The sequence below is a fragment of the Peromyscus californicus genome, unplaced genomic scaffold (genome assembly GCF_007827085.1).
Source record: "Peromyscus californicus insignis strain IS unplaced genomic scaffold, ASM782708v3 Scaffold_11__1_contigs__length_118956290, whole genome shotgun sequence".
Taxonomy (NCBI): domain Eukaryota; kingdom Metazoa; phylum Chordata; class Mammalia; order Rodentia; family Cricetidae; genus Peromyscus; species Peromyscus californicus.
Window position 1 is genome coordinate 80,948,135 of NW_026294402.1, and position 14,416 is coordinate 80,962,550.

The 14,416-nt window shown below is 40.1% G+C and overlaps 1 protein-coding gene across 4 annotated transcripts in view; it reads right to left on the reverse strand.

Moving 5' to 3' along the window:
- Ube3d (ubiquitin protein ligase E3D) overlaps positions 1–14,416 on the reverse strand; it is a 150,924-nt gene that overhangs the window by 109,627 nt on the left and 26,881 nt on the right. For all 4 annotated transcript variants that reach the window (XR_008213602.1, XM_052715765.1, XM_052715756.1 and 1 more), the window contains 3 exons: positions 9,892–9,961; positions 3,755–3,824; positions 1,137–1,245 (listed from right to left, as the gene is read on the reverse strand). Coding sequence is in view for 3 of the 4 variants with exons in the window: in XM_052715765.1 (XP_052571725.1) it covers positions 1,137–1,245; positions 3,755–3,824; positions 9,892–9,961 (249 nt within the window). In the remaining variant the exon portion in view is untranslated. The remainder of the gene's footprint in view (positions 1–1,136; positions 1,246–3,754; positions 3,825–9,891; positions 9,962–14,416) is intronic.

Here is a 14,416-nt window from a genome sequence, read left to right on the forward strand (position 1 = left end):
GGCATGACTGCTGTTGGGGGTTACCTTTAAGACCTGGGATGCCCATACTCAGCTCTCTCTTTGCTACCTTATGGTTCTGGATGCTGAGATCTTGGACCAGGCAGATCAGCATGGGGCATAGCTCAACTTTCCCAGACCTTATGATAAATCTCCTGTGGTTGTGAGTTAACCCCCAAATAAATTCCTTTGCTCATTAAATAGACTCATGGATTAATTCCATTATCCTGGTATCCTATTACCTGGCGCCCAAAGTGGGGCACAGCCCCATGACCCTGAGATTAAGAGTCTCAAGCTAGGCCGGGCGGTGGTGGCGCACGCCTTTAATCCCAGCACTCGGGAGGCAGAGCCAGGCGGATCTCTGTGAGTTCGAGGCCAGCCTGGGCTACCAAGTGAGTTCCAGGAAAAGGCGCAAAGCTACACAGAGAAACCCTGCCTCGAAAAACCAAAAAAAAAAAAAAAGAGTCTCAAGCTCTACTGCCTGAGCTAGCCAGGCTTCCCGAGTGGCAGGCAAGAATTCTACCACCGAACCATCAATTAAGAATGGCCATGCACCGTTAACTAGTTGAAGAAAACAGATGCAGAGAAGAGTATGGTCCAGTCTGTTTGGGTTTCCAAACAAATAGGCAAAATTTACTTGTGCACAGTATCACTCTAAACAGAGGCAGGATGATGTTGGCCCCAGCGACAGCACATGGAGGTTATAGATCCACCAATGCCAGCTTCTTCTCCAAACTTGTTACTATTTCTCAAATACCAAGCTGTCAATGGCAATAAAAACAGAGTATCACATTTTAATGCTAAAAGTGACAAAGAGAGGAGAATGATACAGAGTGATGTGGCTCTGTCCAGAAGAGCCATTACCAAGAGTAAAAAGCATCATTTTTGAGTATGAGCTTCTAAAGGACAAAAACTGGGTTTTCCTTCTGTCTGCATCCTCAGAACCTACAGAGGTACCCAGTCATGTGTTATTAAATGAAGTAAGCTTGATTTATGGATTAACTGACATTAAAAGTTCAATTTATGGTCATCATCTAGTTTCGAGACTTGAGAGGTAAGAAAACAGAATGACAGAAGCTAAAACATTTCTGAGACCCTAGATTACAAGGCCATAAAATGTGGATGAAAGATTTCCTTACCAAGATGTACACTTTGCCATCCTGACCTTGAATCGTGAATCTAAAAGTGCTTCTAGCAGAAGAGAGTTCCACCAGGCACTGGGCAATAATACTCTGAACAAACTGAGACCTGTCGGAACAGAAAGCAAGTGTCACCATGTGCCTCTCATAATTCTTACTAACAAGACAAAGTTAGAAGGATTCACAGGCACCTAAAGGTGCTGGGCTTTTCTGGCCACCATCCATTTCTTTATAAAGCCTGTACTAACATGCACTTTGGAATATTAGAATGTATTTGCGCTTGTTCCATTCTTCTTAAAATTCATCTTGCTATCATTAACATATTTTCCATCCCAAACATAACTGTTCCTATTGACCAACAACTTGACAAGATGTAAAATCACCTAGGAGACAAACCTCTGTCCCTGGGATTATCCACTAGCTACTAGAATAATTAAAATGGAAAGACCCATCTTCACTTTGGATGGCACGGTTCCATGCTCCAAGGTCCTGGACTGAATGAGAAGGCGAAAGTAAGCCAAGCATAAGCATCTGTCACTCTCTGCTTCCTGAGCAGTGTCCCCAGCTGCCTCAAGGTCTTGCCACCATTACTTCTCTGCCATAAATCACTGCGCTCTTGAACTGTGAGCCGAAGTAATGTCTTCCTAAGTTGCTTTTGTTAGTTACTTTGTCAGGGCAACAAGACAAGCCACTCATATGCACCTCATCTGCAGAATTCAAAACCAACAACAACCCGGCTTTCACATGCTATATCACAGCAGACAGTGAATAACTAAGAAGGTGAGGAATTTCCTCCCAAAGGCGCTATCAGCAACAATCTTTTCCCTTTCAACTGCCTTAAGGGGCAGTTCTAAGGTAGAGAGTCAAGGCACATGAAAGAGGATAAAATTCAGGTTTATATTCAGGATGCCATAACTTTTGAATATCAACAATTAACACATATGTTCTAATTTGCCTTCCGTTACTGTGATAAACACCACGGCCAGAAAACAACCTGAGTGAGGAGAGGGTTTACTCAGCTTCCACTTCAGGGTCCATCATTGTCCTACATAGGGTTCCTATGGCGCTGAGAAAGCACCAGACCCAAAGCAACTTGGAGGAAAGGGTTTATTTGGTGAACACTCCCACATCCCTGTTCATCTGCAAAGAAGTCAGGGCAGGAACTCAAACAGGGCAGGAACCTAGAGGGAGGCAGGAGCTGATGCAAAAGCCATGGAGGGTGCTGCTTTCTTACTGACTTGCTTTCCGTGGCTTGTTTAGCCTGATTTCTTTTTCTTGTTTTTCTTTAAAAACTTAATTAATTAATTAATTAATTAGTTAATTAATTAATTAATTCCTGCCCCCCCCCAGCCTAATCACACTTTCCCCTCCCTCCCTCCTCTCCTCCCAGTCTCTTCCCTCAAACCCCTCCCCTTTTTCTTCCCCCATCTATTTCTTTTTTCTCTTCAGAAACAGACAGGCCTCCAATGTGTATCCACCAGCCATGGTGTATCAAATTGCAGAAAGACTAGGTACCTCCTCTCCTACTAAGGATAGGTGAGGTAAACCAGTAGGAGGAAAGGGTCCCAAAAACAGGTAAGAGAGTCAGGGAGCCCCTGCTCCCATTGTTAGGAGTCCCACTAGAAGACCAAGCTACACAACTGTAACATACGTTCAGAGGACCTAGGTCAGCCTGATTTCTTAGAACCCAGGTCCACCAGCTCAGGGAAGGCACCACCCCTGCACAATAGGCTGGGTCCTCCTCCATCAATCACTAAAAAAGAAATGCCCTACATGCTTGCCTACAGTCAGCATTATAGAGGCATTTTATCAATCAAAGCACCCTCCTCTCTGATGATTACAGCTTGTGTTAAGTTGACATAAACGTAACCAGTACAACCATTAAGGGAAACCATGGCAGGAACTCAAGTCAGGAACTGAAGCAGAGGCCATGGAGAAATGCTGCTTGCTGGCCTGTTTCCCATGGCCTGCTCAACCTGCTTCCTTATACTATCTATAACCATCTGCCCAGGTTTCGGGGGAACTGCCCAGTGAGCTGGGTCCTCCCACACCAATCATTAGTCAAGAAAATGGTCCACAGACATGCCCACAGGCTAATCTGACAGAGGCAATTCCTCAGTTGATGTTCCCTTTTCCCAGGTGTCTCTAGTGTGTGTCAAGTTGGCAAAAACTAACAAGCACAATATACTATAGGTGACTTTTGCTTGCGAACAAAAAGATTAAAAGAAAACACCAATATATTTAAAGGCTAGGTAACCTTCTTAAAAAGTAGGTGCCTGTGAAACTGATCTCTGTTTCCAGTTTTAAAAGTCAATATTAAAACCAGAACTAATATTCAAAAGCCTACGATCCTAGATATTTAGAATACAAGATAAGAAAAAAAAACACCTTCTCCAATTATATTTATATAAACACATTTGTCTATAGCACCACATAAGCAAGAAAGAGGTCTTCAAGTTGTGTATATGTGTGGCTTGGTTCATCTAAAGCCACTCACAGGGACTTTAAAAGGAAAAATCCCTTTCCAAACAGAGCTATGAAGAGATGCACCCTCAGTCCACTGTGCCTGCCCTTTCCCATATTTCAAATTATACAATAACTTGATTTGGTATTTGTACCTTGGTATGTTAGGAAAACTTCCCTCGGATGGCTGGATAATTATCTCTGTCATGTAAAATTTAGTTGTTTCTGGAAACAAAGAAGAAGAAAATTAAAAATCTTTCCAATACACTGATATCACAGACATGCTGGCCCTAAAGTATGACCTCCCAAATTATTTTGTCTGACTATTCAGCATTCTTAGCCCCAAATCAAGACCTTTGTTTCTTCAGTTCTGTGGACTAGCTACAAATCAGAGAGTGACTGAAGAAGGCTGGTTAGTTAGGTACCCCAAATCACAGAGCTGGAACCGTGACATCATTATCTACCTGGAACCTCACTGACTGGATCCACGCATAGTCCTCACCAAATCTGACTTTTTGTTTATTTTGTTAATTATACAAACAAGTAATAGACATTTGATAAACGTTAATATAAATATAACCATCTTAGATTGTTTAAAAATCCATTTAAGGCCGGGCGGTGGTGGCGCACGCCTTTAATCCCAGCACTCGGGAGGCAGAGCCAGGCGGATCTCTGTGAGTTCGAGGCCAGCCTGGGCTACCAAGTGAGTTCCAGGAGAGGCGCAAAGCTACACAGAGAAACCCTGTCTCGAAAAACCAAAAAAAAAAAAAAAAAAAAAAAAAAAAAAAAAAAAAAAAAAAAAAAAGTAGAAAAAAAAAATCCATTTAAAGGTTTAATCTCATCAGTAACAAAGGAAAGGCAGAACAAAATGAAAAATTATTTTTAGCATCTAAAAAAATATTTTTAGAGGGCAAGTGTAGTAGGGTGAATGCTTACGAGAAATAGATAGGTTTCCTCATATATCACTACCAGATCTGCAAATGATAGATTGCTAAGGGTCTCCTGGCAAAAGTCTTAAAACTGTATGTATAGTTTAACATCATAACCAAGTACTGACCAATTTATCTTAAAGAAAACTGGCAAAATATGTACCAAACTACAAAGATAAAAATACAAAGACACTGAAGACAAATTAAAATCTGTAAAAGCTGAAGAAAATTGTTATTTAGGCAATAGAATTTCAGGCATATTTTAAATTTTAAGCAGGTCAAAATAAAACCAGAAGTAATTTAAAATGGTGTTTTCTTAAAGATAATGTTGTTCATTTATAATATCAAAAAGTAGATTTTTTTTTAAATTTCAATTGCTTGATGTAAGACACAGAAAAGGGTAAAAAATATAATAAATAATAGCATGAAATGATTATTATACATTATTATGTATCTAAAAACATGAACATACGTTTTCTTTCATTTCTGTCTATTTCGCCTTACTATTTTGAAGTCCTATTATCCTACATAGTACTGAACATTTAATGTCACACAGGGACCCTCCAGGTCTCAGCTGGTGGTAATTACTAATTCCAGAGTCCCGATGTCGGCTTCATGCAGTGGGTACTCCTTTGCTGTCACCTGCATCCAACCACCCGCTCCATCAATCTTTTCTGAGCTTTCTGGGGTCACTCTCTTCTATCTGGGTACAGGTGGAATTTCTCTTAATAGGAAACAGCTAGCGGTAGATTACCCTGCTCTGTTTGTTTCTTTGTTGAGGGGACTTTCAGTTGCTACAAAGTCCCGGGGTTAACAGTTATTTCTTTGTGCACACTGACAATGCCATCGCCTCTCTTCAAATTTCCATTACTGCTGCTTCTTTGAAGGTGATCTGTCATTTTTTCCCTTGGTTGCTTTTAAGATTTTTTTTCTTTGCTTTTCATTCTGCAGCCATTACTTTGATGCACCAAGATACAGATTTCTTTTTATTTATCTTACTTGGGCCTCACCGAATTGGAATTCATTGTGCCTCTTGAATCTGTAGATTGCGCTTCATCATTTCTTAGAATCCTCAGCAACTCTTTGTTCAAATACAGCCTAAGATACATCTTTTTCCTTTTTTCACAAAGACGTATAATTAAACACACAGTGGACTGTCTCATTCTACATCCGTCTTTACTTTACACACTACCTTTTTTGCTTCAGTGTGCAGGGTTAAAGATTCTTCTTATCTTTCTTCTGCTCATTAATTCTTGATTTAACTTGTATCTAGTCTGCTATCAACAGCTCTCTGAACTGCTAGCTTCAACTATAAAGCAGTACAGTTGTAGAGAGTCTATCACGGAGCTTTTCCAAACACACCTACTGTTATATTCATTTTGTGTCCAGCCATCTTCAAATCTGTCTTTTACACTGTTAAATATACCAAGCATGTTTTACAGTTTATATACGATAGTAAAATTCCAATAAGAAGTCTGTTCCTACTGCTAGCTCTCTGTGATAGCTCCTGTTAAAGTTGTGATGATTACGAAATGTCCCTATAGGCTCACTGTTGAAGGACAGAGGTCCAGCTGTTGGCACTATTTTGAGAAGTTATGGAGAGTCTAGGAGATGGGCCTAGCTAGAGGAAGTAGTTTTGCAGGGTAGTCCTGGGGGGGGGGGGGGTGTCTGTGTCTTATTCCAACTCCAAGCCCCACTATTGGCTATGAGCTGAGCAGCCTCTACCACACAAACCCACTATGATGATGCTCTGTCTCTCTATAGGCCCAGACTCAGCAGAGACAAGGACTAAGATGTCTAAAACCATAGAGGCAAAATAAATTCTGTTCCTTTAAGTTCTTCTCGGGTATTTTGGTCATGGAAAACCCTGATGTGGTTGAGGATGGGGGTCTAGTTAACATGTGTTCCTAGTTACCTTTGATTGAACAACAAGCATCGTATTTGAAAATTTAAGAATTTGTTTTCTAATGAAAGATTTTCTTCCAAGGGGGAAAGATGTCTGACTTTGACAGCATCTAGTGGCATTTCTGGTCCCAGGCAGACTACGCCGAGTTAGAGTTAAACAGCTGAAGTTCCCACAGTGGCTGGGACTGATGTCTATGGTCATTCCAGCATGCCTTTGCTCACCTTGCTGGGAGGATACAGCCCTCAGACGCTCAGCTTTTGGTGGAGACCGTGTTCTCTGCTCTGTGCAGTCTTCATTTCTGTCTGTACCTTCCAAAGCAAACATTACGGAGAACTGGTACCTTGCAGGGCAAGTATGCCTGGAATTTTGTGCTGACTTTGCTTATGTGGTAATTCTCCATATATCTCTCATTTTCTATACTCTTTATTCCTTCCTGTGTGTTTCCAGACACTGTCCTGGCATCTTGCACTTCAGCCTGAAGAACTCCTACTGGGATTTTCTGTAGAGCAGATCTGCTTATAATACTTTATTTCTACGTATTTACCTAGAAACAGTTCTACTTTCTCTTTAATTTTGAAGAATAATTTTTGCTGGACGCAGTACTGCTGGGTGATGGGTAATCATGACAGCACTTTGTGTGTCTACTTGGATGTCACTTGGAGGTCACCATTTTCTGAGACACTCTGAAGTCCCTGTGTGTTATGAAGTCCCTGTGTGTATTTGGTTTTCCTCTGCTCTTTGATCCCTCCCACCTGGGTGCCTTTCAGCAGCTTTATACCACCTGGAGTTCACTTAAATTCTTCTCATAAAAATTATTGTCATCCACCAAATTTCTCTCAGATTTCAATTGGCTTTTTCACATTTGTTTTATGACCTCTTCTTTTTCTCCGTTCTGAGACTGCATTTACATGTGTGTTGAAACACTAGACAGTGTACCATAAGCCAGCGCGTCTGCTGATTTGTTTCCATTATTTCTCCCCTGTGTCCTTTGGATTGGCAATTTTTATCAATCTAAAAATTCAGTACTTTTTAAAAGAATCTTCTATTTTCTCAAATCTGTGGTTTGGATTATTTAGTGTTTTTTCTTTTCAGATATTATAGTTTTCAATTCCAAATTTACCTATTTGTTCTTTCTGTGGAATTTGATATTTGCAATTATTCAAAAAAAATTTTTTAATTCTTTATGTATTTATTATAGTTATTTCAACAGATTGGCTTCCTAATCTTTGCACCTATTCAGCATCTGTTTGTAAATCCTTACTTTTCTTGAGTACAAATCACTCTTTTCTGCTTTGAAGATCTAATAATTTTTGGACCAGTGCAAGACACTGCATGTACTCTACTGCATCAACTATGGATTTTTGTTTTGATCTTGGTTTATCTATCTAATAGTCAATTAACTGGCTTGAACTTACACTGTGGAACAGGTCCACTGTACAGTGTAGTTACTAACTCTGCTCAGTGTCTTTAAAAAGTTTTACATTTGTCTTTAAAAAGTTTTACGTTTATTTGTGTCTGTATGTGCACGCATGTGCATAGGCATAGGTGTGTGAAGGTCAGAGGACAATACATGGGTTTTCATTCTGTCCTACGCCATGTGTTTTCAGGAAACCCAGGTTGTCAGGCTTGGGTTGCCCACTGAAGAAGATCTTGCCAGTCCCTTGTTCAGCTTTACATCGCTCATTCCAGCTTCTTGAAGAGTATTTACTGCACTTGCTTATCTTAACCCCCCATAACTATTTGGGGAAAGGTTCTACTCACATATTGAAAGCCAGTAGTATGTTTTACAAAAATTGCCTTGCTCTGTGACATGCGAGTTCCCAAAGGAGGAAAACAGTCCTACCCAGTATGACACCTATGAACCACAACCAGCCTGACATGATAACCCTAAAGGCACAGTACCTTGGTGGTAGCTAACAGCTCTCTAATTGGACGGAGGACTCACTCATCATGTCTACCATGTCTAGTACTGGAAACCTAGCCAACTACCCAGGGCTAGTGAAGTCATGGTTACTGGAGAAGAATTTACAACTGACATGTATTAAACGAGCATAATCCCTAAATACATTCTAAATATTTGTCCTTATACCCACAGATAAGTGTAGTACTCACACATCATCAAGGAAACATCTCTTTGAAAGCCTTAATTTTTTTTTAGATGTTACATAAAGGAGTTTTTTTCAAGCTCAGGGAAGGAGGTGGAGAGGAATAATATCTTCACTGGTATCTTTACAGTGCATGCTTCCTTTTCTGCTTACTCAGAAAAAGAAACTACTAATAAGATTCCAATGATTAAAACAAACAAACATACAAAAACCACTATCTGCCTTCCCTTAAGTGCATAGCTTAAATTAAATCTCCTAATTAATCATATTAAAAGTGATGATTCATTACCCACGAAAACACAGCATGTTATTGCTCTCTAGACATTTTAAACTGTATCTTTAAACACCATTTTAATTACCAACGTTTTCATTATTATATTTTAAAGCAGTAAAACAGAGTTTGCAGAAGTGTAATGCCACTGAGAAAAAGAATAAGACAGTGGGTGAGGGCACTTCTATGCAAGTTAGGCAACCTGATTTTGACCCCTAGAAACTGTGCAAAGGTGGACTGAGAGAACCAACTCCACAATGCTGTCCTCTGACCTCCACATTCCTTCATGCATATGCACACACAAATGATATTTTTAAGTTATAAAAGAGAGAGAGAGAGAGAGAGAGAGAGAGAGAGAGAGAGAGAGAGAGAGAGAGAGAGAGAGAGAGGCTGGAGAGATGGCTCAGTGGTTAAGAGTACTTGTTGGTCTTGCAGATAACCCAGGTTCAGTTCCCAGCACCCACACTATGACTCACAACCATATAAAGCTCCAGTTCAAGGGGATCAGATGCCTTCTTTGACTTCCGCAGGCACTAGGAACTCATGTGGTGCACATGCACGCATGCAGGCAAAATACTCATGCACATAAAATAAAATTTAAAAAAATCTTTATGAAAAATAAAAATAAAGAATAAGGAACAAAGTACAAAACCCAGAATGTGTTTCCTAGTATTTCAACAAGGCCCCTTCTACTTCCAATGCCAAAATAGGGCCCCAAGGCAGATAGTGGCAAAGAAAAGCAACCTCTCTATCTCCGGGTATTAACACTTTAGTCAGAAGAATTACATTAAGAAAAAGGCTCCAACCTTCCTTAAGTTGGACCTAAGTACAAACTCTACACTGATGCTTTACAGGAAGACATGAAACACTGAAGACATCTCAGGCCTTCTCAATGCTAACTAGGTCAGAAAGTACAGACTCATTGGCCTACTGGGTGAAACATTAGGTGGTTTCTAGTCTTTTAACCATGCATTCTATCAAATTAATTAATTATCCCTCTTTCCTACATATGGACTATAAAGTCTGTTGGGTTTTTAAGTAGGAGGGCAGTCATTTCAGCCGTGCATTATGAAATTCCTACCTGATGATATGGTCTCTCCCAACATTACCTTGCAACGCTTACAAATGACTTTGGTATTTGCTTTTGGTTCCTGTAGAAGAGAAAAAATGTCATTTAAATGTCATTCAACTTTTCTCAAAAGGAATATATAATTTTAACATAATCCCCAGGGTATACATTGAACTTTACATTCTACTCTGCCCTCAAGTAAATACTAGGAATACATTTAGCTTGTATGCATAATTCACACGCACAGAGATCATTTTCCTCCTGTCCAAAGACAGAATAATACACAGATTGACTTTTATAACCCTAGCCACTTCTTGATAATCCAAACATTGCCAAATCATCTGAACAAGAAACCTGTCATACTTCTAAAGAACAAGCGGACAGTGGGTGGCAAGGACAATGGTTGGTGGCTCACCCTAACTCAAGAGCGGACAGAATACAGAAGGACTGGAGCTTTAACTTATATGGCTCACCCTAACTCAAGAGCGGACAGAATACAGAAGGACTGGAGCTTTAACTTATATGGCTCACCCTAATTCAAGAGCGGACAGAATACAGAAGGACTGGAGCTTTAACTCATATGACAACTCTGAGGCCAGCACAATTTATGTAAAAGCAACCTACAAATCCTAGCCACCCATAACTCAGAAGTTAAAAATACCCAACTTGTTCATGTAATTCTATTTTTTTCCATTTAAGATATGCACTGTAACTGGGGAGATGGGTAATGAAACAAATTCCTGAAACATTCTCAGACTTCAAAACTCCAAGTACAGTAGGATATTGCTTAAATGCTGGCATTCACATATTCATTAAAGAATGTTCTTTTTGAGACCCACAGCCATTCCTCATTAAAGCTACATAATGTTCTTCATGCACATACATACCACAATGTAGTTGTTATTAAAAAAAAAGGTGGGCAAAGGAAGCTGGATATGGTGTTATATACCTATAATCATAACATTTATGAAGCTGAGGCAGGAGAATTGCAAGTTCATGGTGTGCCTGGGCTACATAGCAAGTTCTAGACTACCTTGGGTAACAGAGTGAGACCTTGACTTAAAATATAATGATATTTAATTTAAAAATAGGAGGAGGGCTGGAGAGATAGCTCAGTGGTTAAGAGCACTGGTTGTTTGTAGCTAGAGTTTTCCTGCCTGGCCCACAGTCTGGACAAATCTCTCTCACCTGCCAGTCCCACAGCCGCTCAGACCCGACCAAGTAAACACAGAGACTTATATTGCTTACAAACTGTATGGCCATGGCAGGCTTCTTGCTAACTGTTTTTACAGCTTAAACTAATCCATTTCCATAAATCTATACCTTGCCACGTGGCTCGTGGCTTACCGGCATCTTCACATGCTGTTTGTCATCATGGCGGCTGGCAGTGTCTCTGACTCAGCCTTCCACTTCCCAGCTTTATTCTCCTCCTTGTCCCGCCTATACTTCCTCCTGCCTGACTACTGGCCAATCAGTGTTTTATTTACCAACCAATCAGAGCAACACATTTGCCATACAGAACATCCCACAGCAGTTGTTCCTGCAGATGGTCTCAATTCGATTCCCAGCATCCACACAGCAGTGTACAACCATCTGTAATTTCCATCTCAGGGAAACCAATGCCCACCTCTGGCCTTCATGGGTACAAATTCAGTGACCTTAGTGAAATTTCTAGAAGTCCAGTTGTGTGGAACATGCAGAAAATATTCCTTCAAAGATAAAAGATAAGTTATTGCACCTAAATCCTCCCACTACCAACAAAGAAGTACAATGCTTAGTGGGCCTATTTAGATTCTGGAGACAGCACGTTCCTGACTTGGTATGTTACTCTGGCCCACATACTAAATGACTCAAAAGTTGACAGCTGTGAGTAGGGCCTGAAACAGGAGAAGGACTTTCAACAAGTCCAGCAGGCTATTCAACCATGTGGTGATCCAGCAGACCCAGTGGTACTTGAAGTGGCAGTGGCAGACAAGGATGCTGTTTGGAGCCTTTGGCAGGACCCAGTAGATGAATCACAGAACAGATCTATGGGACTCTGGAGAAAGGCTCTACCATCATCTACAGACAACTATTCTCCCTTCGAGAGACAGCTCTTTTTGGCCTGCTATTGGGCCTTAGTGGAAACAGAACATTTGACAATGTGCCAACAAGTGACCAAGTGACTTGAGCTGCCCATCACGAGCAGAGTATTATTTGACCACCAAGTCATAAAGTAAGCTGTACACAGCTGCAATCCATTATCAAATAGATGTGGTATATACTTAATCAGGACTAATTAGGTTCTGAAGGCAAAAGCGAGTTACATGAAGAAGTTAAAAAACAAATACATGTCTCGGGGCTGGAAAGATGTCTCAGTGATTCAGAGCACTGGCTCCTATTCCAAAAGACCTGGCTTCAATGCTCACCACCGACAGGGTGGCTAAGAAACATCCAAAACTCCAGTTCCAGGAAATCTGATGCCTTCTTCTGGCCTATACAGTGCCCTGCACACACTGTCTAAACAGACATATGTACAGGCAAACACCCATACACATAAAATCAAAATGAAGAAAAAATGTAATAATAAAAAATACATGGCTTATTTTTGTTGAAGGTTAGTCAAAAGCACCTGTACAACTCCTAGTGGTGTCTTTAAGACTCAGTCCTTCACCCACCTTTGAATTCACTATTAGTAGAAACCCACAAGTACCCAGTGGCTGTTTTCTTCATAGGGACTTCTGAAATGAGTGTCTTCGTACTTCAATAACTCGAAAACCTATCCCATTTTCCTCTAGCTTTGGGACTTAACACAGCTCCCCTGATCTTTCTCTACAAGTCTCAGTTGAGGAAACTACCAAATATGAGATCTTCAAGCCTGCTCACTCTGGCTCTGGCACTAACCAGGCACAGTCCCTAAGCAAGGCCTACAGGTGGTACCATGCCCAGCTGTTAACATCCTTAAACCCAGCACAACACAGACCACAGGTGCAGAGCCTTAAGACAGTAGGTGACTGTACAAAGTCATTCCCATCTGAAGCAATAGAACCCCAAACCAAGGGAAGTACCAAAGTGTTCATGCCCAGGAAGGAGAGAGAGAGAGCTTGCAAAGAAGTCATGAAGGCCTAGATCTCCAGGTTAGGCTCATACTAAAAAAATATCATCCAGCCTCAAATTGGTATTAAAGCTGTTTTTGAAAGGATGCCATTTTGTGTAAGCTGATTTTGAAATGAAGTGTTTTACTAGAACAGCAAAGCTAAAAGGATTTTGTTCTTACTCAGACCAGAAAATAGTGCTTTTGGAGTGTGTGTGTGTGTGTGTGTGTGTGTGTGTGTGTGTGTGTGTGTGTGTGTTGGGGAGTGTCAAGTTTCTCTTACATCCCTTACACATTTCATTTATAATTGTTTTCCAAGACCATGCCACTTTGCCTTCTAAAAATGTATTTATTTATTTAAACTTATATATATGCATGCATGAGCGTGCACAAACAAACACACACACACACACACACACACACACACACACACACACACACACACACATACATGCAGGTGCTCAGGGAGGCCAGAAGATGAATCTCCTGGACAGGAGTTACAGGTTATTGTAAGCTGCCTGGCTTGGGTGTTGGGATCTAAACTTGAGTCATCTGCAAAAAGTGCTCTTAACTACTGAGTCATTTCTCTAACCACAATTTCATCTTTCAATAATATAGAAGCATCGTTTTCTTTGTCTTTAAAAAATAAGATTATAACCTTAAGATATGGACAATCAGCATCTAAAAAAACTGATCAATAAAAAGCAAATCATCTCAAACAAATATGTGGATTTTGATCCAAATAAACCTACTAACAATACTTTGAAGAAAATTAATAAAACTTGTATATGGCCTGATTTTATTAGGTGTGATAATAGCAGTTGTAGTTTCTTTTTTAATCCTTATTTTTCGACCTACACACAAACAGAAACACATAAGGATGAAGCGACACAATTCTATAATTTGTTTTTAATCATTTTAACAAGATAAAAAAGGGGCAGATGAAGCATGTATGGTAATTAAGATGATCAATGTATTGTGTAGATGTTATGAATTTCACAAAAGAAATTCCTCAAACCCATAAATTATTAACTCAGTACCCCAAAAAATAAAAAACAAAGTTGATCTCAGTCACACCTTTCCAGCAGTAATCATGCTAAATTCAATTGTGCTTCTTTTAGAAAAATAAAACGAAGTATGACTGTACTTTCTAAGTTTTGTTATTGCAAGATGAGGTCAAGACCTTTTCCCATTCTGTATGCTGTCGCTTTGCCTTGTTGACCGTATCCTTTGCTCTACAAAAGCTTCTCAGTTTCAAGAGGTCCCATTGATTGATTGTTTCTCTCAGTGTCTGTACTACTGGTGTTATATTTAGGAAGTGATCTCCTATGCCAATGCATTCAAGACTACTTCCTACTTTCTCTTCTAGCAGGTTCAGAGTAGCTGGATTTATGTTGAGGTCCTTGATCCACTTGGACTTAAGTTTTGTGCACGGTGATAGATATGGATCTATTTGCAGTCTTC